Below are 26,272 nucleotides of genomic sequence, written 5' to 3'. Positions count from 1 at the left end.
AAATTAAATGAAGGCTGCTGAAAGCCAATTGCCTTGTAAAAGATCTGTGATGGCTAAACTAATGAGATGTATAAAGATTAATTCAGATCCCTGTTACAGGAGGGGATTATAAATTGCTAAAATGCCATACCAAGTTACTAGGTTGTTATTGAAACTTGTGAAATACATTTAGAAGAGCCTATTAATATTAATAGTTAATGAAAAATTAGCTGCCTTGGTACATTTTAGTCCTAATCCCATTAAATGTTCCAGTTTACAAGGCATTAGAGGTCTCAGACTGTATTGATCTGCAGAGGTTATAGACTATGCTGTTTTATGAGCTGTGAGTTACAGTCAAAAGCAAAACATTAAGGAATTTATTTTTATTGTAAATATTCTTGGGTTTGATTCTTTGTAGGATTGTCTTCGTTGCAGGAATGACTGGGTGAAGTTCTATGGCCTATGTTATATGGAAGGTCAGACTAGATGATCACAATGGTCTCTTCTGGACTTGGAATCTATCATTCTCATTGTAGCAACGTACATGGACCATGGAGAGAGGTGAATAGGTTGCAGGAGAGAAGAGTTTGGAGGAGAAACTGGGAAGTCAGTCTGTGTGCACACGGCTAGGAATGTTAAGGTGTGGCTGGAGTAATTCTATAAACAGTTGCTTTAATGAAGAGCCAGGTTAGTTTAATAAGAACGGAATCCTCATGTTATTATTCAGCACACGGTACACGAAATGCTCACACAATATAGAATCCCAGGGAATCTAAAAATGACCTAAGATATACCAATTTTCAAGGCAGTTTTTTCTAATGTGCATAACTGACAAAAAAAATCCATGTCTAGACCAGGCCGTACTGAGAAAACACAACTACCAGGCCACACATAGTGAGAAAGATCCGCAACCATGCTAGTCACAGAGTTTATTCTGCAACATGAGTTCAAGGTGAGGCACCTTCAGAGTGGCCTTCTTACCATATGGATGTATGATAATCCCATTGGTTTCTGGGCAGCCTTGGGAAGTGAGACCCTGATCCCTGTGGCAGCATGGATCTCTAAAGGGCCCTACTGCTCATTCCTGGCTCAGTGCCCTCATGGAGACATGGGGGAATGGCCAAAAGTACAGACCAGGTGTTTGCATGAACTAACCCTGAGAGTGGCAGAATTAATTTACTGTGGGAAATCTCCGTGGGCTTCTAAGGAACAAAGCTGCAGAGAGCCCACAACTCACGCCCCAGCAACATCCACCTAAAACCCATGGATGCCATATGCCCCACAAGATTTGTTCACAGGATTTTGTGAGGTCAGAGGGAGGGGAAGATGAGGCCTCATTATCTCAGTCCCAAAGGACCAGATTTTCCACTCCTTTGGCCCCCTCTGTGGGAAATAGCGGAGTGCTAGGATCATGCATGGAATATACAAGAGAGACCTAATCCAGGCCTGATCCTTGCATTAAAACACTGAATAACTGATTATTGCATGGCTATACTATTATTTCTAGTGCAGTAGCACCTAAACTCCCATGTGAGGAATCAGGCCCCTTTGTAATAGGCACAGTATAAACAAATGACATAAAGACAGTCCCTGCCCCAGCCAGCTCACAATCTGGAAATTGGACATGAAACAGGTGATGTCTTGCATTATCCTTTAATTTTGGAACTATTTGTACTACACTGTACTGCTCAGTATTACACAAGAACCAGTAAACATTTACTCACAGGCAAGAGTTATTTGCCCTAGTTTCTTTTAGTGTAGTGAACAACCACCAGGTTGCAGCTCTGAGGAGATTGTAGTTTTCAAAGTTGCCTTCTATAAATGTCAGAACACTTGATAAGGTCATTTCTGAAATTCAGATTTTAATTTCTGGGTTTGTATAGGTGGGTTTCCTCTTGCCCCCTTTGTTCTCTCTTCCATCACCTCCGCTTGGCACCATTTATGCCAGTCACATCAGAAAAGCCAAGGGCTGGGTGAGCACGGACACTGTAACCATCTCATCCTTAGAGGTGCTCCATCCATGCCAGGGTTGAGGCTCATGGGCAGAGCTGTATAGGAAATGGTTGCACTGCTGCACCCTGTATTGTACTTTGTTCAGTGTGTAAAGAATATACTGTAAACATCCCAGTGGTTTCATTTTGGTACCTTTCCTTAGCACCATGTTTGTGTAACATACTGAAGTTCCTGAGATCTGCACCTACCTTCACAGCCAAGAAGGGAGAATTGAGTGCAGCACCTGCGACTCACAGTCAGTCTTCCTCCACCTCCTCCTCATCATGATACTTGTCCCACACGCCATAGATGTGGGCTTTGGAGGTGGATGTAAACTCATTATCATCCAAGCACAGATATTTCAGAGACAGGGTGTTTTCAATGAGTTGGATGAGCTCCTGCTCACAGTTGTTAGTGATGCCATTGTGTTCAAGGCTACGCAATAGGAAGAAAGAGGAAAGACTCGGAATCAGAGAGTTTGAAAACCTAATTGCTGCCTGAAATCACTGAAACCATCATGAAAATGAAGAATTACGGAGTGCATTACGGTTTTGTAAACAACCCACCCGGGACTCTTTATGGCATCAACAAAATCAAAAGGAAAAAGAATGGAGCCTGGACATACATTAGCTTCTCAAGATGGCTCTCCTTATCTTTCAGGGCAGAGCACAAGGCTTTCACTCCACCATCTCCGAGGTGATTAAAGCTCAGGTCAAGCCAAATCAGGGTGTTCTTCCGGGAAAACAGAGAGGTGATGGCAGGAACACAGTCTTCTGTGAGGGCAGCACTTGATAAGCTGAAATAACCATGAAAGAAAAGTTGGACTGATGTGTGTCTTCTACTCAGCTCTCAGAGGACTGGGTGCAGAAGGCCTTCACTCCGCCCTGCCTCCCCCACCCTATCCCGCCCGTGCCCTATCCCCAGAATCCTTCTGCCAGGAGGGAGGCAGCCAGCAAAAGATCTCCTGTCCACACAGCAAATTCTCTGCCGGCCATCATCCGGCTCTTCATTTCTTAGACTATGGCCCCAATCCTGCAAACACTCAGGGTAGCCACTAAGGGATTCTCCTGTCGCTGTAGTTAATCCACCTCCCCGGTAGGCAGTAGCGAGGTTGATGGAAAAATTCTCCCATCGACCTAGCGCTGTCTACACTGGGGGTTAGGTCACCTTAACTATATTGCTCAGGGTTGGAGGGGGGGGGGATTTTTCACACCCCTGAGAGACATAGTTAAGCCAACAATTTTCTAGTGTAGACCAGGCCACAGGCACATGCTTATCTTGCCTACCAAGAGCAGTCCCATTTAAATGGATGGTAAAGTTAAGCACATGAATAAATATTTGCAGGACCAGGGCCTATGTTAGTAACTATGCTTTGAAGCCAATGGATACCACCTTACGCGCTAGTTACAGTGCCTCATTTTCCATATCAACAGTTACACCAGAGCATCTCTCTCCAACTGTACCTCAGTTTTTCTAGGCAGCAACCTTTACTCTTCAGGCACACTGCAAGTAGTTTAACTCCTTCATCCCCCACAGAGTTACTCTGAAGGTCCAAGGAGACTGCCGTGTTGCAGAGGAATAGTGAGCAGATATTAGCCATGCTCTCCTGAGTTATGCTGCAAGAGCGAAGGCTTTAAAAAGAAACATACAAAGAGAAAAGATTAAACAAGCCCTGGACTGAAAGACAGCTATAGACAGAGATAGTCCAGACTTCAAACTGGAGAGGGATGACTGCTGTAACAGATATTTTGAACTTACATGAACATCTATTTTTTAGACCCCCTACCAACCCCTGGATTTCTCATTATGAACAACTCAAGAGTAATTCCCACTGGCGAGTATTTACTGTGTAAGACCTTCATGAAAGTCAAACTGGGGGCTAGATCCTTAGCTGGTATAAACTTCAGCCCTCAGAAACATCTAGTATGGGTCACTGCCAGAGATAGGCTACTGAACCAAATGGAGAACTGATCTGGTCCTGGCAATTCTGGCAGATTCCTATGTTCCTATCCTGGATACCAGGAAGATACCTTAGAAGATTCTGATCACCTCAGTGACTGAAGCTGATAATCAGTACTGTTCAGATTTTCACATATTGTTTTCATCAGCTCATCATTGATGGAATTTTCATCCAGGCACAGGGCTAGCGGAGTGAATGTGGAGGTGACCCACATGGTGAGCTCAAGAAAATACTCTTCAGGGAGACAGGCGAGGACAGCACTAGTGGAAAAAGCAGATTTTAACACTAAAAGTTATAACAATAAATAGAAACAACAACTCTTTTCCCACCAGTAGCACTTCCCATCTGAGGATTTCTAAACACTCTGCCAAAGTGCGTACTAGCTGGGGAAACAGAGGCACAAAGCAGTAAAGGCCAAAATATTCAAAATTGGCCACTTGTTTTGGATGCCCAACTTGGAACACTTGGGGCCGGATTTTCAGAGCAGCCATGCACCCGCAGCCTCTTATTCACGTCAACTGGAGTTATAGGCACTTGGCTCCTCTGAAAATCAGGCCCTTCGGGGGTCTCAATCTGAGCACCCAAAAACTGAGCATCCAAAAATTATAGGACACTTCTGAAAATCTTGTCATAAGTGAAAACCCATAGTCACATAGATAGTATAGCAGAGTCAGGAAGAGAACCCATAGAGGAAGAGCCAACATGATGCATGATCCTCCTTCAAGGATCTGTATAGAGTGGCCCTCCCTTGTCAAGATATGCATCATCTCCTTTCCCTCCACTTCACCAGTTAAACTGCCTTTGTCCATCCACCTCAAACAATCACCTCCATGCCATTCAGTTCCCTTGAACTCATGCTAGGCCCCTGCCGTCTCCATTTTCAAGTCCCTCTTACAACACACTAGCCACACTGCTTTTAGCAAATCTTATTGATTTGTACAGAAAATCCATTTTGTTGTCCCCAGTCCCTGACCTCTGTCTACTTGTTTGTCTGACCTTAGTCTGTGAGCTCCTCTTGTATGTCTAGAAAGCACCTAGCACAAGAGGTGAGAGAATAATGGATTTTCTGGTTCACTGGCATTTCCAAAGAACTGGGGAAAAAGTAGTTTCAGATAGAGCCAAAAATAAAATTTTTAGCAAATTGAAAAGCTGGAAAAAATTATTTCAGGTTGAACAATTATTTCAGGTTTCATTCAACCCAAAATGAAACATTTTGTTTCGTTTTTGAGCATTTAACATATTTTAAAAAATAATATTAAAAGGAAATTTGAATTGAAAAGCTGTTTTAAACGAAAAAAATTAAACATTTTGTTTAGAAAATGTTGAAACAAAATATGTCAAAATGAATTGATGAAATGTTTCTGTCTCTCCAAATCTGTGTTTTCTGCCAAAAAAAAGTTTTGTTCAAACAATTTCTCCCAGCTCTACCTAGCACATCATGGGCACACTTGTAAACAAATAATAATAATAATAATCTGACCAAGGAAAATAACTAAACAAACATTTTTCCTTTCTTCTCTGCCATTATTTCAGAGATGGGACTGAACTGCAAAATTTGGATCTAGATGTTGCCAAAGTTTGTGGCATTCCTGATCCTGGATTCAGGTTTACTTAATATAGTGATGGGCACAAATCATGAAGTTTGGAACCAGGTTTGAAATTCCCTGAAGTTCATGCATGGGTTTGATTCGAGTCCTTCTACAGTTTATTTTTTCCTTACAACAGTATATCGTTTATTCTCATTTGGATCTGGTATCTGTCCCTTTGTGGGTAAATATATTCAGGGGCTTCTATCTTATTACAGTGAACTACTGAAAATATTTCAAGAAAGAGTCATGAAAAAGGGGAAGGGAATATTTACATGCAGTCCTTTTTCTTTTGCTTTTTCTCTCCCGTTTTCCTTATTAAACATGGCCAGGGAAAACACTTTTTCTGTGCCTCATTCTTTCCCTTTCTCTTTTCATTCTTCTTTTTCTTTTGGAGTCTGGATAAAAGAAAGTGAACAAGATTACATTATAACTATAGAAAAAAGGTGCTAAAAGAATTACTGCATGGCTTTTCCATTTCTTCTTCCACAGCGGTTTCCATTTCAATTAACCGCTCTGAGATAATCTGGCGAAAGAGGCAGTAGAAATGACATCATTTTATCAACTATTATTCATAACAATAACGTTACTTTGACTCAAGTTACAAATCTAAACAAGCGCAGCGTCTGCAAATCCTAGGGTATGATGCTTCTGTGTACGCAGCCCCAAAATCACACTGCCCTTTTCTATCACATCACAAACTCATGTCTAAATTGCTCTCCTTTCCCTCTCAAGTCTCTTTTAGCATTACCATTTCCCACCCACTGAATATCTCTGTTTCAGATTATTTCCCCCAGATGTATTCATTTGCATGTTTTCAAATAGAATCTCACTTGATTATATTTTGTCCATGTTTCTAATCTCTCTAGGTCTACATTTATGTATCACTATACCAAATACCTACCAACCAACCCCGTATTGCTCAGATGAAGTTAAAGCTGGAAGTACATATAAGATCCTCGTTAAATGTGTCAATGCCTCAAGTGCTTTAGGGGCCTAATCTGCACCTCTGGTGTCTGGGAAGACACCAGTGGTAATGCTGTGCCCCTGGGTGGATCATCATAAGCAAGGATCAAATCAACAACCTCTGGATCTTACAAATATAAGCTCTGGCGCCTGAGCTAAAAGATCTCGCTCTGTTAGCCCAAGATGAAGCAGGCTTATCAACCTGGCTATGTGGGTCAGTCATCACTAAAAGGTGACAAATCACCTCACTGAATGGGCCTGGGTTATATACTGCCTTAGGAGACATGCTAATGCTACAGAAGGTCAACGGGAAAGGAGTCCAGTTCATGAAGAATTTACTTTGCACTGTTTGGTGGTTGTATTGGGGTACTGTCTGGCAAAGTTCATCAGCACTGTGTTGAACTAAAGATCATTATTTAGAGCTTCTGAAGATCCTAACAAAGATTATTGCAGACCAATCGTCCTGGTCAGGTATTTTTACTTTAATGTTAAACAACCTTTCAAACGTGACTGTAAGTTCAGAAATCTGGTTCTATGCACCACACCTCAACTAGATGACTCCAAAAAACATAACTGCCCCCCACTTGATGTTCTCAAGCTAGAGGTGGACACACTACAATGCTACTTTTGGCAGCAAACAAAATAAAACCACCTTATTCATAGATATCAAGGTCAGAAGGGACCACTATGATCATCTCGTCTGACCTCCTGCACAATGCAGGCCACAGAATCTCACCCAACCAATTCCTGCGATAAACCTCTCACCTATGTCTGAGCTATTGAAGTCCTCAAATCATGGTTTAAAGATTTCAAGGGGCAGAGAATCCTCCAGCAAGTGAACCGTGCCCCATGCTACAGAGGAAGGAGAAAAAACTCCAGGGCCTCTTCCAATCTGCCCTGGAGGAAAATTCCTTCCCGACCCCAAATATGGTGATCAGCTGAACTCTGAGCATATGGGCAAGATTCACCAGCCAGATACCCAGGAAAGAATTCTCTGTAGGAACTCAGATCCCACCCCATCTAACATCCCATCACAGGATATTGGGCCTATTTACCATGAATAATTAAAGATCAATTAATTGACAAAATCATATTATCCCATCATACCATCTCCTCCATAAACTTATCGAGTTTAATCTTAAAGCCAGATAGGTCTTTTGCCCCCACTGCTTCCCTTGGAAGGCTATTCCAAAACTTCACTCCTCTGATGGTTAGAAACCTTTGTCTAATTTCAAGTCTAAACTTCCCGATGACCAGTTTATATCCATTTGTTCTTGTTGGCATAGAGCTTTTTGCAGAAAAGTTAGGGCGACAAAGCAACAGTGTAGACTCTGCATTTGTTAAGTCACTGTAACTGATCTCCAGGAAGTATCCCACAATACCCGCTGTGACCACTCTGCTCACTGTTTTGAATGCCGCTGCCCTGTATCCAGCTACACAGGCATGCGCCCCTCCCCTTTCAAAACCCTGGGGAAGTGTTGGGACGTGTTGACATTCCTCAGTGTGGAGAGCTCTCATAGCTACTGTCCAGCAGCTGGGCATTCTGGCTCCTGGCAGCAAACGCATTCATGCCTGGACTACAGGACAGGGGTAGATCATCTTGGTCTGTGGGAAGAGGAAGCTGTGGGAGAACTTGGAGGGAATCACAGAATCATTAATGTGGAATCCTGCTCTCCCCAGCACTAGGAACTCTGTGGCAAGGAAGGCAGGGCAGGCTATTGCTGCGGGGGGAGGGGGAGAAATCCTTCCCAAAGCACCCTGCAGCCAGATGCACAGTGGGATAGCTACCCACAGCGTGCTGCTTTCTGTGTTGATGCAAGAGCTGCTAGTGTGGATGCACTCCGCCTCCACAAAGAGCATAGTGTGGACATGCAACAGCGGTTTAATTAAAGCAGTGGCTTTATGTTGGCATAACTTGTGTTGAAAAAACTGTGTAATGTAGACAAGGCCTGAGTAAATGGATACAAATGGAGTTTGAGAGACTGTCTGATCTCTCCTTCCCTCATCCCCTGTTCTTTATATCTATTTATTCTGCAGCATTTTCCTGTGCTAGTTCCTTTTCCCCTTTCTTTGGGAATTAAATGAGTTCCAGAGACTGAGAGTGCTGAGACCTGGAAATAAATGGGGGGTTGCCATGACAACAATTAGCCAGGAAAAGCAGGAATTAATTGCCCTGATTTGATCCTGAAAAAAATACACGAGGCTTGGTGAGGAAAGTGGCGTCTGGGCCAATCAGGGCAGGGGTATGTTGTAGTCTGAAACAGGGGTGCCTTATGTATGAGGGTCAGGCTGAAGTCTGTGAACTGGGACTGCTACCTTATGAACTAAAACCAGGATAATCAGACCAGGAAGTTGAGAGCAGGATACTGGAACTTTTAGGCAGTCCATTTTCATGCTGAATGCTACACGCATTCTGAATCTGGATGCTGCGACTGTTAACCCTCATGTTCTGAGACCAAATCTGAGATGATTGCACACTGAAACGCCTGGCTGTGAAATCCAAATTTCAATCTCTCCATTTTTTTTAGGCTTTGGCTACGTGCTGTCTTAGTTCAGAGAAGGATGAAAATACATGTAAACCCTCTATAAAGAAAGCCCCTGTGATGTTTTATTAAAGCTAGATCCACTTCTTGATGTCCCAGTGACACTCCCCCCGGTACATATTATTTCAACAAGAGACAAAGGAAGATGAATCAATTAAAACGTACCTTTTGCCACTCTTCTCCTCATCCTTTGCCTCGTATCCAAAGTGTATTTCATCCTCCTCATACCTTCGGAATAAGAGGAATTTTCTCGGGCTACGGTGAGTAGCAAGATGTTGGCAGATGTCCTGGAAAGCCTGGAGTCTGGGGTTCTCAATGTTGAAGCTTGGCAGAAAATAAAATTGAATCAAACCATCTGTAAACACCTTCCTGACCGTCACAAGATGACCTGCCTCGGTCCTTAAGTATGAAATTAAAATAAATGGATGCTTATCATCAGGAAGAACCTGGCTCAGTTTCTATGAGAGGAAGGATATGGTGAGTCTGTTTGATAACTTGAAATGACAAATGTCCATTTACCCCACTGATTCCAGTCTGCAGTCCGAGTCCAGAAGACTATTCTTCAGGCTTTTTACAAATTCCTCACTTCCCTGAATCCTATTCACATCAAGGGCGACAATGCCAGGGTGAGCTGGAATAACGTGGTCACAAATTGCAATGGCAGTGTCTTCAGGAAGGTTATCTAAAGTTATTCTGTAAGCAGAATGAGATCACCTTACTTAGAGGTTTTAACAGAGTAGGAAAATAAAATGAGATGTCAGGACAAAACCAGTCTGATCTCCACTTGGCTAATACAAAACTGAATGGTTTTACTGCACAGAGGTGACCAGCAAAGGAATAGGAAGGGGTGGAGGGGAGGAGAATTGGGTTAGTGGCCTTCAAAAAAAAATTTTTATATATGAAAGAGACCCATATGGTGTTTTGAAATGAAAAATGTTTTTTCATGTTTTTTCATGACATCAAAATTTAGATCTTGTCTACCCAATTCTTCCTCTAAGATTCTATGGTCAATTGGAGTGCTGTTAGCCTTATGCCATTAAAGACACCATGCAAGTGAAAACTCACTGAGAGAGGAAGTGACTTTTTTTAAAATTCAGGTTAATAAAAGTACAGACTTTTAACTAACAGCTATTTAATTCAAACCCAGAGACACATGCGCAAGCAAACTTCTCTTTGTTAATACCCCAGTCCCACCAAGCAAGGGCTGAAAGGAATCACTATCCATATCTCTGAGACCTCCAATGGGTCCATCCACCAAAACCTGAGAAGAACTAGATTTGATATCTGGATATTTCCAAAATAAATGCAAGCATAGGACAAAAATCCAAATGCACTTTTTTTGAAAAATAGTGGGCAAAAAAGGGAACAAGTCCAATTTTTCTTTTCCTTTTCAAGAAGGTCACCTCTAACATCATCATATGCATTCACTACAAAGACAAATAAAACAAAATGATGACTTAGAATACCACTTCTTTTAGACACAACAAATCCTGCATCTTGGCAGCTTGAGGTCCCTTCTAAACCTACAGTTCTATGATTCTTTACGTTGCTCTGCTATTCAAAACAGCTCTGTGATCTTGATGAGACCAACACTAGCTAGGCATGACATTCACCCCTGTGCATAGGAATGAGGAGGTGCACAGGATTCATGCTGGCTCCCTGCATGGGGTGGGAATTTCACTGACTGAGTGAACATGCAGCAAGCTATGACACAGCAACTGTACCCCACCAGGGTACGTTGCATTTGAGGAAGGCCATTAGAAGCGCTGAGCCTTATCAAGTTGTGATGCATTGGCAGAATTAAGATGGGGTTGTCAACTGGGACTAGTGCCTGATAAACTTTGTCATGAACTAGGCATCTCATTAAAATACAGAGATGATGATAACATGTATCACATACATATATGGAGCTTTCCATCATGAACACACTTCACAGGCATTAATCTTCATGACAGATCCATCTCATGTTATGGATAAATCAAAATGGCGACAGTGAGGTTAAGCAACTTGCCCAGGGCCCCTTGCAGTGATTCAGCAGCGCTGGGATCAGAACTCAGGAGTTCACTGGGTGAAATTCTCCCCTGTGCAGAGGGCCAGCATAAGGTCTACACGTCAAGTAAATCCTATCTAAACCCACCAAAATAAGGCTTCAGTGGAATTACATGGTGCACTAATCTAGGGCTGTCCCTTTGCATACAGAGGTGAGTTTATCATAGAAATGGAGGACTGGAAGGGACCTCAATAGGTCACCAAGTCCAGTCCCCTGCACTGAGGTAGGACTAAGTCTTATCTAGACCATCCATGACAAGTGTTTGTCTAACCTGTTCTTAAAAATCTCCAATGATGGAAATTCCACATCCTCCCTAGGCAATTTATTCCAGAGCTCAACTACCCGACAGTTGGCAAGGTTTTCGTAATGTTTAACCTAAATCTCCCCTGCTGCAATTTAAGCCCATTACTTCTTGTCCTGTCCTTAGTGGTAAAGGAGAACAATTTATCACCCTCCTCTTTATAACACCTTTACATACTTGAAGGGTGTTATGTCCCCCCTCAGCCTTCTCTTCTTGAGACTAAACAAGCCCATTTCTTTTTCAATCTTTCCTCATAGGCCATGTTTTCTAGACCCTGAATCGTTTTTGTTGCTCTCCTCTGGACTTTCTCCAATTTGTCCACATCTTTCCCAAAGTATGGTGACCAGAACTGGACACAATACTACAATTGAGTCTTTATCAGTGCTGAGTAGAGTGGAAGAATTATTTTTTGTGTCTTGCTTACAACAGTCCTGCAAATACATCCCAGAATTATGTTCACTTTTTTTGCAGCAGTATTACATTGTTGACTCGTATTTAGTTTGTGATCCACTATAATCCCCAGATCCTTTTTTGCAGTCTTTCTTCCTAGGCAATCATTTCCCCTATATTTATGCAACTGATTATTCCTGCCTAAGTGCAGTACTTTGCATTTGTCCTTATTGAATTTCATCCTATTTATTTCAGACCATTACTTCAGTTTGTCAAGATTAATTTGAATTCTAAACCTGTCCTCCAAAGCACTTGCAACCCCTCCCAGCTTGGAATTGTCCATAAACTTGATAAGTGTACTCCATTATCCAAATCAGTTATGAAGATATTGAATAGAACCAGACCTAGGACAAATCCCTGCAGGACCCCACTTGATACGCCCTTCCAGCTTGACTGTGAACCACTGACGAATGAGTATGCTTTTCTAACCAGTTGTGCGCCCACCTTATAGCTCCATCTAGATTGTATTTCCCTAGTTTGTTTATGAGAAAGTCATGTGAGACAGCATCAAAAGACTTATTAAAATCAAGATATACCACATCTACGGCTCTCCCCCATCCACAAGGTTTGTTACCCTGTCAAAGAAGGATATTAGGTTAGTTTGACATGATTTGCTCTTGACAAATCCATGGTGACTGTTACTTATCACATTATTTTCTAGGTGTTTACAAATTGATTATTTGCTCATCTTTCTGGGTACTGAAGTTAAGATGACTGGTCTATAATCCCCTGGGTTGTCCTTATTCCCCTTTTTGTGGATTAGCACTATATTTGCCCTTTTTCAGTCCTCTGGCATCTATCCTGTCTTCCACAAATTCTCAAAGATAATCGCTAATGGCTCAGAGATCTCTTTAGTGCTGTAGGACGTATTTCATCAGGCCCTTTCAACTCGAAGCCATTTAAGGGCTTGTCTTCACATACAGTGCTACAGCGGCGCAGCTGCACTGATGTAGCATTTTAGTGAAGATGCTACTATGCCAACAGGAGAGCTTCTCCCGTTGGTGTCGTTAACCCACCTGCCCGAGAGGCGGTAGCTATGTCAACAGGAGAAGCTATCCCGTTGACATAATGCTGAGGTGTTTGCCCTCCTACCATTCTGAGAATCATGAATTTAATTTCATGATCACTTTTATCCCACATGAGTGTGAAAGGGACAACATATGGAAAGGCTAGGTCCTACTATCCACTGCTGAACTGGAAAGTACACTATTGTTGGCCTCTCTTTCAACTCTCTTGCCATCAGATATCAAAGGAGCACAACTATCCTGCTCTGGCTGCCTTTTATAGAAATAGCATATGATTCTACCTTCACTGTCCAAAGCCATACTGCAGTGTTTGCCGCTAATGATTTCTCTCTCTAGATTGTCTCTTGGAGTGAGCAAGACAAATAGTTCTATTTACGTGCAAGGGTCCCTTTCACAGCTTGCTTCCACTGTAAAATACATTTCATCTTCTTCTTCGTGCTCCACGTGCAGTCTGGTCATTCTAAGCTTTTGTGAAAGGTAAGCACACACTTTGTATACCGTAGACAATGAGATTCCAGAGGCATTCAAACTATAGGGAGAAAAACAGATTTAGCAGTGTTAGTATCTATACCGGAGGCTACAGGAGTAGATGCTCTGCTAATCAGGAAGACCATTCAGCACGGAGACGGATGTTATCACAGGAATGATTAGACCAAAACTCCATGGGAGTCTATTGCAGAGTACAATATGTAGTAGTCTTATATTAGATACAGAAAATATAAGAGTGAAGGAGCACTGCACAGTATTTAGTTTATTAATTAACAATTGGATCTGGGCTGAGTAGAGAGACTGAGGAGCCGATGATACCCCATGATGGGACCAGAAGAGGCAGGAGTCCTGGTCGGGGTAAGGGATTGGGAGGAGGAGGACATGGAACTTGGGGGTTACAGAAAAGGAGCAGGAGGCTAGGCATTGGAGCTGCAGCGCTATTTGGGAAGAGAGAAGGGTAAGGCTGGGAAGGAAAGGAGGAGGATTTGGTTGGGCTGGGATGAAGGACGTGCAGTGCAGACAAGTGAAGAGAAGAAGACAGCAGATATTTGAATATGTTTGGATAAGGGTCTTAATATGAAGCTCTCTGAAGAGAGACTAAAAATGAAACTGAGGCTTTCCATGCTTACTGTCTCTCAATGAATATGTCTACACTGCAGCTGGGAGTGTGTCCCTCTGCCCAGTAGACAGACACATGCTAGCTTTTCTCAAGCTAGCATGCCAAAAATAGCAATGTGGACATTGGGACATAGGTGGCGGCATGAGCTAGTCCCCCAAGAATGGGCCCAGAGAGGCAGCGGGCTTGGATACTTTGCTAATATTAGCGCAGGAGCACGAGCAGAGCTGGTGTATTGTCTGGATGTTTCCAACTCCAAAGTGGACATATCCAAGGAGTACAGATGCGGGGAGGCGCTGTTTAACTGCAAACCCTGAAAACTCAGCTTATGCTGTGAGGTTACTTGCTGGCTCATATATAACAGCAAGTAACAAGGATTTTTCAGGCCAAATTTTGCTGTGTGTTTCACCTTCACAACGTTATTGGGCCTGATTCTGACCTCACTTATAGCAGTGTAACTCCACTGGCTTCTGTGAAGTTACTCCTTGTTCACACTGAGACAAGTGAGATCAGAATATTGTGAACTCCGCTAAAGTTTGGTCACATTGATGGTACTTACTGGATCTGTTTGCATTTCCCTAGCAACGGAACCAGTTTGATCATGTCTCTCTCTTTCAGACTGGCCAATTTCAGCTGACTGAATTCCTTGGCATGCTGCAGACTGTACAGTATCACCTGTTGGTCATCCTGCCCTAGATTGTTCTCCAAGAAGACCACTTCCTTGATCTCCTCCAAAGCACTTATGACAAACTCCTCATCCTGAATCTCAAACAAACAATGCAACAGCTCCAGGAGGAGATGGTTCTGCTCGCCCTGTTCCTGGCAAATAAGAAGCGCCTTCTTAGTCCATTTCAGAAGCTCATCCTTTGAAATGCCCATGCAGGTTTCATAGTACCTTTTCAAAGGCTTTAGTGACTTGTCGTTGTTCAATCCAAACAGAAAGCGAACAGTTAAAATCAAATGGCTTTTATTCTCCACAAAGGCTTCTTTCAGGAGCTCAGAAGCTTTCTCCTTGTTCCAGAAGGTGAACAAGGCGGCAAACAGCTCCTGAACTGTCAAATGGACAAAGCTATAGATAGTTTCCACAAAAATGTCTGCCTGCAGCAATTCCGTGAGGAAAGTTGATGGACCTTTTGACACCTCCAAGTTACACTTTTTCAGCATGCTCTCATCAAACAGCACTTTCTGGTCCCTCACACCGGCATAGGCCAATGATCCAAGGTTGTGAAAAAGGTCTTGTGTGGATGTCTGTGCATGACCATGGGACTGCAATAAACTGTACACAAAATAGGTAAATATTTCGGTGGTTGTGCTCACCTTCTGATCGAGCACTTCGCTATGCCTCAATTGAAGGCTCAGGGTTGTACAGACAATCCAGCAGATGAGGGGGATGAAACACATGGTGAACACTACATCATTTTCTTGGATATAACTGTAGGCAAAGGCTGCTTTCTCTTCATCTTTGAAAAACTTCTTGAAAAACTCCTTTCTGTCTTCCTCCAAGAAGCCCACAATCTCTGCCCAGAGGTCACTTTGCATATGGGTCTCCAGCATTCCTACGGCTAAGGGTCTTGTTGTGACAAGAAGGCATGCTTCTGAAAGGCTCTTGCTGCTGAGGAGACTTTCTACCACAGCTGCTGCTGTTGAGTGAGGTGTGTTCAAATCACAGGATAAGCTTTTACTTTTATCATAATCCTCAGGAAACCTGAGTTCATCAAAGCCATCGATGACAAACAAGACTTTATCTGGGCAAGACAAAATTTCCCCTATCTCTGGCTTTGGATGTCCCCAGTTTTGTAAAATTAATTGAGCTAAGCTCAGGTTTTCTGTTCTTTGGTTCAGCTCCCTGCAGCTCCAATGAAAAATATAATCAAATCTGCCCTGGTAAAGCCTGCCAGATGACCAATCGTACATAATTTTGCTAACTGTAGCAGTCTTTCCAATCCCTGCTATTCCTTGTAAGATCACTTTTCTCGTTATTGTGCCATCTGATAATGTGTCAAAAAGATCTTCCACATTAACATGGGAGTCCGCAAAGTTGCTCGGCTTCCTCATGATCTCCATGTGTCTTTTTCCTCTAGACAGTAGCTCATGTTCTTTATCTTCTGCTTGACGGTGTTTTTTTACTATAAAGAGCTTTGTGTAGCGGTCTTCCAAAGACACCCATTCTCCTGGCCTGGAATTATAATCCTTCACTCTTCTAAATTTTTCCTTCACGGAGGCCACATAGTTCGCTCTGTGGTCTGGAAAAGAGAAGAGAACAGTTTATCGGTATTCTAGTCTATTTAAGAACATATCCTTAAATATATCAATATGACAGAAACAGTCATTTTTAGAGGACATTTTACAGTAAAGATGGCTTAATCTGCAAAGCTCAGACGTGGATCCAATTTCCTTACCAGAGATCTTCCCAAAATCCATTTCAGATTTACACCTAGACAAACTGTACTGTGCAAATACCTGGCACGTTTGGGTCCAGTAGAACTCTCTTAGAGAAAATCCATTTTGTTTCCACTGAACCACTTCAGTCTAAGAGGAAGTTTCAGTTTAAGCAGACTTGGGAGCTGCACATTTTGATGTATTCTGACCTTCCATTTTACTTTACTGTAAATGGAGTTGCACTGAATTCAAGCACATTCACACAAGTGCCACTGTATTTCATATCACTTTGTTGGTTCTTGGTGTTAAAACAAAAATAGGATAGTGCACAAACTGCTGGGGCAGTGACTTACCGATGTCAGGGGGCTTTACAGAAACAGGTCTGGTTTTCCATACTGAAAGAAAAGACACACTTTATCATGTCTTGATTCCTGGACATGCTCTCAACAGAGTATATATGTCATATCTATGATAACTCTATAATGATACAGACATATGGGCTCAGAGCCGCAGCTGTGTCTAAAAAATACACGGTGCAATCCAGCAAGGAGTTTGTCATGCTGGCCCTTAAGGCCATCTTCAATTAGGGATTGTTAGGGTTCAAGGAAGCCCCAGCCAAAATGTTCGTTAGCAGCCAGGAGCAGAGGTAGCCTAGGAGCCACTATTGCATTCTGTCTAGGTTCTAATACCTCCCTCATCATTACAGCATCAGAGCATCTTCCAGTAGTGCATTGAGATGGCTAACATCTCCCATGTGTGGTTCGTTCTCTCTCTCATCTTCTCTCCAGGGGGAAGCTGGATGTGCAGTGGAGTGTTTTGTTTTGGGGGATTTGTTTTTTAAACATAGTGTCAAGGTTCCTCCCCCACTCTGAACTCTAGGGTACAGATGTGGGGACCTGCATGAAAAACCTCCTAAGCTTATCTTTACCAGCTTAGGTCAAAACTTCCCCAAGGTACAAAATATTACACCCGTTATCCTTGGACTGGCCGCTACCACCACCAAACTAATACTGGTTACTGGGGAAGAGCTGTTTGGACGCGTCTTTCCCCCCAAAATACTTCCCAAAACCTTGCACCCCACTTCCTGGACAAGGTTCGGTAAAAAGCCTCACCAATTTGCCTAGGTGACTACAGACCCAGACCCTTGGATCTTAAGAACAATGAACAATCCTCCCAACACTTGCACCCCCCCTTTCCTGGGAAATGTTGGATAAAAAGCCTCACCAATTTGCATAGGTGACCACAGACCCAAACCCTTGGATCTGAGAACAATGAAAAAGCATTCAGTTTTTTACAAGAAGACTTTTAATAAAAAATAGAAGTAAATAGAAATAAAGAAATCCCCCCTGTAAAATCAGGATGGTAGATATCTTACAGGGTAATTAGATTCAAAAACATAGAGAACCCCTCCAGGCAAAACCTTAAATTACAAAAAAGATACACAGACAGAAATAGTTATTCTATTCAGCACAATTCTTTTCTCAGCCATTTAAAGAAATCATAATCTAACACATACCTAGCTAGATTACTTACTAAAAGTTCTAAGACTCCATTCCTGTTCTGTCCCTGGCAAAAGCAGCATACGGACAGACACAGACCCTTTGTTTCTCTCCCTCCTCCCAGCTTTTGAAAGTATCTTGTCTCCTCATTGGTCATTCTGGTCAGGTGCCAGCGAGGTTACCTTTAGCTTCTTAACCCTTTACAGGTGAGAGGAGCTTTCCCCTGGCCAGGAGGGATTTCAAAGGGGTTTACCCTTCCCTTTATATTTATGACACATAGACATTGCTATGTGTTTATATTGGAGAAGGCAAGGCTCTGTGCCCCTGAAGGATCACCCTACACCAGGACAATCTCCTGTGGCTTTAGGGCCAGCTTGCACCAGGACTGCAATGTCATGGGGCTGCCACAGAATCCAGCTCCTACCTTTCATCTCTATCTATACTTACAGACAGGGGCTAGATATCATCCTAATCACCACCCACCTTCAGCTGACTTTCTTCTCAACCTTTCAGCCAGATCCTTATCATTGATGTGATCCAGCACGTTTATCACCACCTCCACAGCATACTCCTCTTGGTAGTATCTAATCAGCAGATCAACCATGTCTGTTACGTCAGCTTTTTCCAGACGTCCCTTGGGAATGTTTGCATAGCCCTTCCTCAGTTCAGTGTCACCGAGTTTCAATTTAAACTTCTTTCTCTGTTCCTCTACCAGCTCCTCCAAGATCATCAGCAGGATGTCTTGGTACGTTTCCGTCATTGCACCCAATGAAGGTCAGTTGCCTTAAAGAAAATAAGGTAATTGAAAAAAAAAAAAAAAAAAAACCCACATAATAGGGTGGACCTAGCAAGCTGATGAAGGCTACAGTCATCCTGATGAGTCACACTAGAAATAAACAGTTCCTCAGCTGGCCTAAATCTCTGTGGACTTTAGTGTAGCTATGCCCATTTACACCAGTCAGGGACTGTCTCTGAATGCATGGAATGCACCACAAAGTGCAGTATACACAATCATCCAAATGGTGCCATAACACATGGGAGATCTGAATGGTTCTGGAGGCTCAGTGGTTTGTCACATACCCCGGGGCACAATAAAATGGGGAAGCCCAGAAACATTAGAAAGGGAGCAAAAGCATGATGTGGAATCTCCATCCTTAGAGATTTTTAAGGCCTGGCTTGACAAAGCCCTGGCTGGGATGATTTAGTTGGGGATTAGGTCCTGCGTTGAGTAGGGAGTTGGACTAGATGACCTCCTGAGGTCTCTTCCAACCCTAATCATCTATGATTCTATGATCCAACAATACCTGCTAGGCCCCAGCCTGCAAAGAGAGTCAAGCCTGTAGGGGACTGTTTCAAAGGGAGAACTGATTTACTGCACCAGGTTCAGCTGGTTCTCATACTATCCAAATCAATTGGCTTATACCTCCTTTTGGGGATGGCAGTGTGATCTAATGGTTAGAGGATGGGTTGGGGAGTCAGGAGACCTGACTTTTAGTTGAGATTCTGCTACTGGTTTAACATGGGAGTCTGGGCCAGTCAGCTAAACGCTGTACCTCTGTGTGTAAAATGGGGATAATAATCCTTACCTACCTTTGTAAAGTGCTGTGAGATCTTTGGTTGAGAAGCTCTGTATATAAACGCTAAGTATGATTACTAAGGATACGATTCTGTCATGAAAGTCACGGATTCCGTGACTTTCTGAGACCTCTGGGACTTCTTCCGGGGCAGGGCCAGAGCAACTGTCAGCCTCAGGGCTGAGGGAGGAGTAGCCCCAGGGCTGCAGCAGCAACCAGCATTGGGTCAGCCCCCATAGCGCTGGAGCAGCGGCTGTCAGCCCCTGCCACAAGAGCAGCGGCAAGGCTGGAGCAGATGTCCAGTGGTCAGCCCCAGGGCCAGCAGAGCAGCGACCCTTGGACCACCAGAGCAGCTGGTTGGCCCCAGACTCCTGGAGCAGTGGCCCCAGGGATGAAGCAGTGGCTGGGGTTGGGTCAGCCTCCTTTGGGCTGGAGTAGTGGTGGGGCAAGGGAGATTTAGGTTAGCTGTTAGGAAGAACTTTCTAACAATAAGGATAGTAAGTTCTGGAATACGCTTCCAAGGGAAGTTGTGGAATCGCCTTCCTTGGAGATTTTTAAGAACAGGTTGTTCAAACACCCGTGAGAGATGTTCAAACTTCCTCAGCACAGGGGGGCTGGACTTGAGGGCCTCTTGAGGTCCCTTCCAACCCTTCATTTGTATGACTCTATGGTCAGAGTGAACAGAGAAACCTGGTTTTACTTTAGGTTGTATGCCCAAAAAATAAATCATGAGTGCTTTGGGTTCAGGGTTTATTTTATCTGAACCACTACTCCTACGGCCTCAGATCAGGTACTGATTTTGTCCTGTTTCTATAAGAAAGAAAAGAGGCTGTGCTGAATTCTTATAATCCATGGGGAACCTCAGTCGCTCCTTTAAAAATCTGATTGGGGCTGGAGGGGGAAATTACAGCTGAGATAATACAGCAAGATTCACACACAACTCACTGGAGAGAACCAGGGGGTGCATCCAAGAAACAGCCACTTACTGTACAGGTCACGAGATGCGTGTTTTCATCACTGGAAAGAACTCCAAATGAAAATGAAATTTGCCAGCTCAGCAACCACTGAGTTTTATTTCCTCAGAATAACAAAGCTGAAGATGCATTCTCCTCTCATGCTGCTGGCAATCAGGAATAATTCCACTGCAGTCAATGGGTTATGTGAGTGTTAAACCAGTGGGGGCGAGAGAAGAGTCAGGCCCAAAGCGTTTCAGGCAGCTGGCTCAGTGCTGGGAAAGGTCAAAAGACAGTTTATCATATTTCGAAGGCAAAACAACAAATCCTTAATTCTACAGAGTTATTGAAAGATGGATAAACATGATCATTTCCTAGATTTCATATGGTTAGTAGAATTAATGCTAGTAGCAATAAGAATAATTATATTCATTTATACTGAAAAGGGATCTTAATACAGAGCAAATGAAAGAATAAAAACGTTAAATAAATCACTTTGTTTTCCATCTAGCCACCCCACCTCTGATGAGTTCCTCAGCAGCCAAGCTGTATCTTTGTACTTGTATTCTAGAAAAGTATTCAGAGCATGCACTATTATAAAGCCTAGCAGCTAGGGCACAGGCCTCCAAAGCAGGCCGGGGGGGGGGGGGGGGGGAGGGAGTATGAGGGTGGAGAATAGGGTGACCAGATGTCCCAATTTTATAGCGATAGTCCCGATATTTGGGACTTTTTTTAATATGGGCTCCTATTATACTCCCCCCCTCCCCCCTGTCCCGATTTTTCTGGCTATCTGGTCACCCTAGTGGAGAAGGATATATTGGCCAAAACCCACCTAGGGGTAGTTTAACAGACCAAGGACACTACAGCAAAGGCCCTGCCTACGGGTTGGAGGTGATACGGGCATCACCCTGCACAGCTCCTCTGAACAATCCCATTTGTTTGGGCTGTGCACGGGGACCAAGATATATCTGTGAAACATAATATTCTCCCTCCCCACCTTCCCTCTGCACTCTCCGTCTGGGGTGACCCTAAGATTCTGCTTGGAATACAATCTTCAGACTCTTGAAAGAATTAGAATAGGGCATCCCCAAGCCGATTTCAGAATAATTGTTACAGTCACTGTCACCAGGAGAGATTAGTGATTGCTGTTGGGCTGTATATTCTCTGAATAGGAAAGGAGCAGCCCTCTTCAGTTTTACATGCCTGCTGCAATATTTGTCATGAAATCAGAAGAACTGTGACATCCAATCTGTATAGCGAAAGCCGAGAAACTGAACAGACTTACTGCCTTAGAGACTTAAAAACTTTTACCTTATTTAATGCAGAGGATAGAGACAGTCCCAGAGCAAAAGCCCAGATCCAACACCCCCATAGCTGAATGTCATGATAAGTCTCTTGTCTCTACCCTGGACTGAATCAAAACCCTGGATCTGAACACCCCCATACTCTGACGAGGTTTGGATCTGCAGCTGAACTTTGTAGCTCAAACCCATCTCCAGTTTTTACCTTCTCTTACGCAAGTTACTGATGCTGTTAAACACAGAAAGAACAGCACATTCTGAAAAGCACAAACGCACTACATCTTGGGAAAGCCGCATCTTCACTGAAATGCACCAAAGCCAGAAACATAGTTCTCATTCTACATTCCCTACCTTCTCAATGGAATGAGGAGTTTAACCGGAACTGGAAATGATCAAGCTCTGCTTCTGTGAAGGACCTTAAGGCTGTTAGAAGCATTTTAAGAAAAAGATGACCCCCTGCTTTGCTTGGATATAATCTCACTTCCGCACAAGCCAGACAGAAAATTTACCTTTCGAACTTCCTTCAGCATGGGAAGAACAAGCGACTCATGTGTGAAATCCTCACCCAGCCCAAACAAACAAAGATTTCCCTGTCCGTCTGTCCACATCAGTAAGTTTTTTTATGCTCCCCCCTCCCCCCTCTTTAGAAGCCTGTTTTCCTTTCTCTTTCAGTTGTTTCACTTTCAACCCTTGCACCATCTGCTGGCTGGCTTCTGCCACATCGCAGAGCCTCTTGTCAGCTGAACACCAGGAAGTCTGCTTATTTCAAATGTATTTTGTGGCTGGCTACAAATTTTAGCTATTTTGGGCCAAGTGGGAGAGTGAATTTAAAAGCCGAAGGGTCAGTGTAAAAACTGCTGTGCCAGCAGTCACCTGTCTTTCAAAATCTAGGGGCTGCAGCCTGGGAGCCCCTGCCGATCACATCTGTGGCAGCACTACATGGGAAGAGATGCAATCTATTTATAGCAGGGGTAGCCAAACTTACTGACCCTCTGAGCCGCATATGACAATCTTCAGACGTTCGAGAGCCGGGGCACACCTGCCGGGGCTTCAGCCACATAGGAGGCGCCTGCTGGGGCCCAGGGCTTCAGCCCCACTCCTGCTGAAGCCCCGTGAACCATAGTTTGTGGACTCCATGGGTGTTCCAGGGCTGGAGCACCCACGCAGAAAAATTAGCAGGGTCTCAGCACCCACTGGTAGCCAAGCTCCTCCCTCTCCCCTGCACCGATGGCCCCTCTGATCACTCTACCCCCTCCCTCACAGCGCCTCCCACCTGCCACAAACAGCTGTTTTGCAGCATGCAGGTCAGCTCCAGGAGGGAAAGGGAGAAGCGGGAATGCAGTGTGCTGGGGGAGGGGGTGGAAAGGAGGGGCGGGGTCTTGGGGGCAGGGGTGGAGTGGAGGCAGGGCCTGGGTGGAGGTCAAGTACCCCTCGTGTATAGGGGAAGCTGGAGCCTATGCCATGAACCCCTCCCCTGCTTGTTGGAGGACAGGATACTGGGCTAGATGGACCTTTGGTCTGACCCAGTATGGCCGTTCTTAAAAGCCCCTAGCCCCACCAGCCCACCACAGGGCAGAAGCCCCAAGCTCTGCCCTCCCCCCCCCCCCCCCCCCCAGTCTGGTAGGCAGAGAATAGGGGGGTGGGAAGTGGGGAGCTCCGTGAGCTGCATTCTACCTGTAGAAGAGCCACATGCGGCTCTTGAGCTGCAGTTTGGCCACCCCGATCTATAGAATAACTACGGTACTTAGGGCCCCCCATTTTACCATAGTATCTGAGTTCTTCAACAACCCTGCAGCTTAACATTGGGGGTTGGGCCTAGTACACTTCTCTGAAGATCCTACAGTTTAATACACTGGGGGTGGGACACCAAGAAATACCCTCCTCCTGGAGATCCCTGGGAGGGAAGGTATCAGGAGGCAGGTAAGGCTAGGAGCAATCTTACTTGCAAACAGCAAAAGGTAGGTAGGCAAGGTTAGGGTATGTGTCGTCTCCCCCGGGAAACCCTGTGTGACAGGATGGGGGAGAGGGGTGAGGTCGTGAACTGCTTCAACATCTGAGGTTGTTGTGAAGACTAGACCAATCAGCAACCTTGGTTACATGACATAGGTTCCCTATATAACAACCGTGCCTCAGTACTGGATTTACCATGACGCCATAGCGCCGGGCCCAAGCTCAGAAGGGAGCCCATAACACTCACTTCCTCCCCCCTTTGCAGTGCTGCAGAAATGGAGCTTCGGAGCTGCAGGGATCCAGCCTGGGAGCTGAGAACCCATGGGGCCCTGGGAACTGTAGTTTCTTGGCCAGCTCCCTGCCTATAGTGCTGGCCCTGGAGCAGGGAAGGAACTACATTTCCCAGCATTCCTTTGGGCGCTAGCAACAGGAAAGGGCGGGGTAGGGAGTGGGGTAGCTGTGAGACCCCATGCACTGCAGCTTGCTGTGAATGGAGAGCTGGCTGCTAGAAGGGGGTGGCACTGTGAATGGGGAACAAGGAGTAGAAGGCTTTGGCCCAGATATTACCCTCAGAAGACTTCCCCAGACTGAATTAGGGATGCTGGTGTGACCTCGCCTGGCTGTCCCCAAAGAAGGAATTGGGTGGACTAAATGGACAGTGCACCTCTCTATCTGAAGCCTAGCAAGGGAGGCTTATGCTCAAATAAATTTGTTAGTCTCTAAGGTGCCACAAGTACTCCTTTTCTTTTTGCAGATACAGACTAACACAGCTTCTACTCTCAAAAAGAAAAGGAGTACTTGTGGCACCTTAGAGACTAACCAATTTATTTGAGCATGAGCTTTCGTGAGCTACAGCTCACTTCATCAGATGTATACCGTGGAAACTGCAGCAGACTTTATATACACACAGAGAATATGAAACAATACCTCCTCCCACCCCACTGTCCTGCTGGTAATAGCTTATCTAAAGTGATCAACAGGTGGGCCATTTCCAGCACAAATCCAGGTTTTCTCACCCTCCACCCCCCCACACAAATTCACTCTCCTGCTGGTGCTAGCCCATCCAAAGTGACAACTCTTTACATAATCAAGGCGGGCTATTTCCTGCATAGATCCAGGTTTTCTCACATCCCCCCCCACCCCCATACACACACAAACTCACTCTCCTGCTGGTAATAGCTCATCTAAACTGACCACTCTCCAAGTTTAAATCCAAGTTAAACCAGAACATCTGGGGGGGAGGGGTAGGAAAAAACAAGAGGAAACAGGCTACCTTGCATAATGACTTAGCCACTCCCAGTCTCTATTTAAGCCTAAATTAATAGTATCCAATTTGCAAATGAATTCCAATTCAGCAGTTTCTCGCTGGAGTCTGGATTTGAAGTTTTTTTGTTTTAAGATAGCGACCTTCATGTCTGTGATTGCGTGACCAGAGAGATTGAAGTGTTCTCCGACTGGTTTATGAATGTTATAATTCTTGACATCTGATTTGTGTCCATTTATTCTTTTACGTAGAGACTGTCCAGTTTGACCAATGTACATGGCAGAGGGGCATTGCTGGCACATGATGGCATATATCACATTGGTGGATGTGCAGGTGAACGAGCCTCTGATAGTCTGGCTGATGTTATTAGGCCCTGTGATGGTGTCCCCTGAATAGATATGTGGGCACAATTGGCAACGGGCTTTGTTGCAAGGATAAGTTCCTGGGTTAGTGGTTCTGTTGTGTGGTATGTGGTTGTTGGTGAGTATTTGCTTCAGGTTGCGGGGCTGTCTGTAGGCAAGGACTGGCCTGTCTCCCAAGACTTGTGAGAGTGTTGGGTCATCCTTTAGGATAGGTTGTAGATCCTTAATAATGCGTTGGAGGGGTTTTAGTTGGGGGCTGAAGGTGACCGCTAGTGGCGTTCTGTTATTTTCTTTGTTAGGCCTGTCCTGTAGTAGGTAACTTCTGGGAACTCTTCTGGCTCTATCAATCTGTTTCTTTACTTCTGCAGGTGGGTATTGTAGTTGTAAGAAAGCTTGACAGAGATCTTGTAGGTGTTTGTCTCTGTCTGAGGGGTTGGAGCAAATGCGGTTGTATCGCAGAGCTTGGCTGTAGACGATGGATCGTGTGGTGTGGTCAGGGTGAAAGCTGGAGGCATGCAGGTAGGAATAGCGGTCAGTAGGTTTCCGGTATAGGGTGGTGTTTATGTGGCCATTGTTTATTAGAACTGTAGTGTCCAGGAAGTGGATCTCTTGTGTGGACTGGACCAGGCTGAGGTTGGTGGTGGGATGGAAATTGTTGAAATCATGGTGGAATTCCTCAAGGGCTTCTTTTCCATGGGTCCAGATGATGAAGATGTCATCAATATAGCGCAAGTAGAGTAGGGGCTTTAGGGGACGAGAGCTGAGGAAGCGTTGTTCTAAATCAGCCATAAAAATGTTGGCATACTGTGGGGCCATGCGGGTACCCATAGCAGTGCCGCTGATCTGAAGGTATACATTGTCCCCAAATGTGAAATAGTTATGGGTAAGGACAAAGTCACAAAGTTCAGCCACCAGGTTAGCCGTGACATTATTGGGGATAGTGTTCTTGACGGCTTGTAGTCCATCTTTGTGTGGAATGTTGGTGTAGAGGGCTTCTACATCCATAGTAGCCAGGATGGTGTTATCAGGAAGA

General features: G+C 44.3%; 1 protein-coding gene and 1 long non-coding RNA gene across 5 annotated transcripts in view; one reads left to right on the top strand and one right to left on the bottom strand.

The window, feature by feature from the left end:
• Window positions 1–1,616: 1,616 nt before the first annotated feature.
• LOC125633714 (NACHT, LRR and PYD domains-containing protein 3) lies at window positions 1,617–22,750 on the bottom strand. Of its 4 annotated transcripts, none has more exons than XM_048843400.2 (13): window positions 22,653–22,750; window positions 20,396–20,637; window positions 18,319–18,618; window positions 16,690–16,731; window positions 14,517–16,200; window positions 13,229–13,381; window positions 9,546–9,719; window positions 9,192–9,350; window positions 5,793–5,915; window positions 4,021–4,191; window positions 3,435–3,602; window positions 2,597–2,767; window positions 1,617–2,406 (listed from the first exon to the last, which is right to left on the bottom strand). In XM_048843400.2, the coding sequence occupies exons 3-13, from the start codon at window positions 18,593–18,595 to the stop codon at window positions 2,229–2,231; spliced, it is 3,300 nt and encodes a 1,099-aa protein (XP_048699357.1). In that variant the 5' UTR covers window positions 18,596–18,618; window positions 20,396–20,637; window positions 22,653–22,750; the 3' UTR covers window positions 1,617–2,228. The 4 variants fall into 4 exon arrangements, with proteins under 4 accessions (XP_048699357.1, XP_048699354.1, XP_048699352.1 ...); XM_048843397.2 differs by lacking the exon at window positions 22,653–22,750 and adding an exon at window positions 22,173–22,306; XM_048843395.2 differs by lacking the exon at window positions 22,653–22,750 and adding an exon at window positions 22,015–22,075.
• LOC142071623 (uncharacterized) overlaps window positions 22,143–26,272 on the top strand; it is a 29,944-nt gene continuing 25,814 nt past the window's right edge. The window contains exon 1 of the long non-coding RNA XR_012667750.1: window positions 22,143–22,273. This is a non-coding gene — a long non-coding RNA (uncharacterized LOC142071623). The remainder of the gene's footprint in view (window positions 22,274–26,272) is intronic.

The sequence above is a fragment of the Caretta caretta genome, chromosome 3 (assembly GCF_965140235.1).
Source record: "Caretta caretta isolate rCarCar2 chromosome 3, rCarCar1.hap1, whole genome shotgun sequence".
Taxonomy (NCBI): Eukaryota; Metazoa; Chordata; order Testudines; family Cheloniidae; genus Caretta; species Caretta caretta.
The sequence above is the reverse complement of the archived record's forward strand: the minus strand, read 5'-3'. Positions and strand labels throughout refer to the sequence as shown.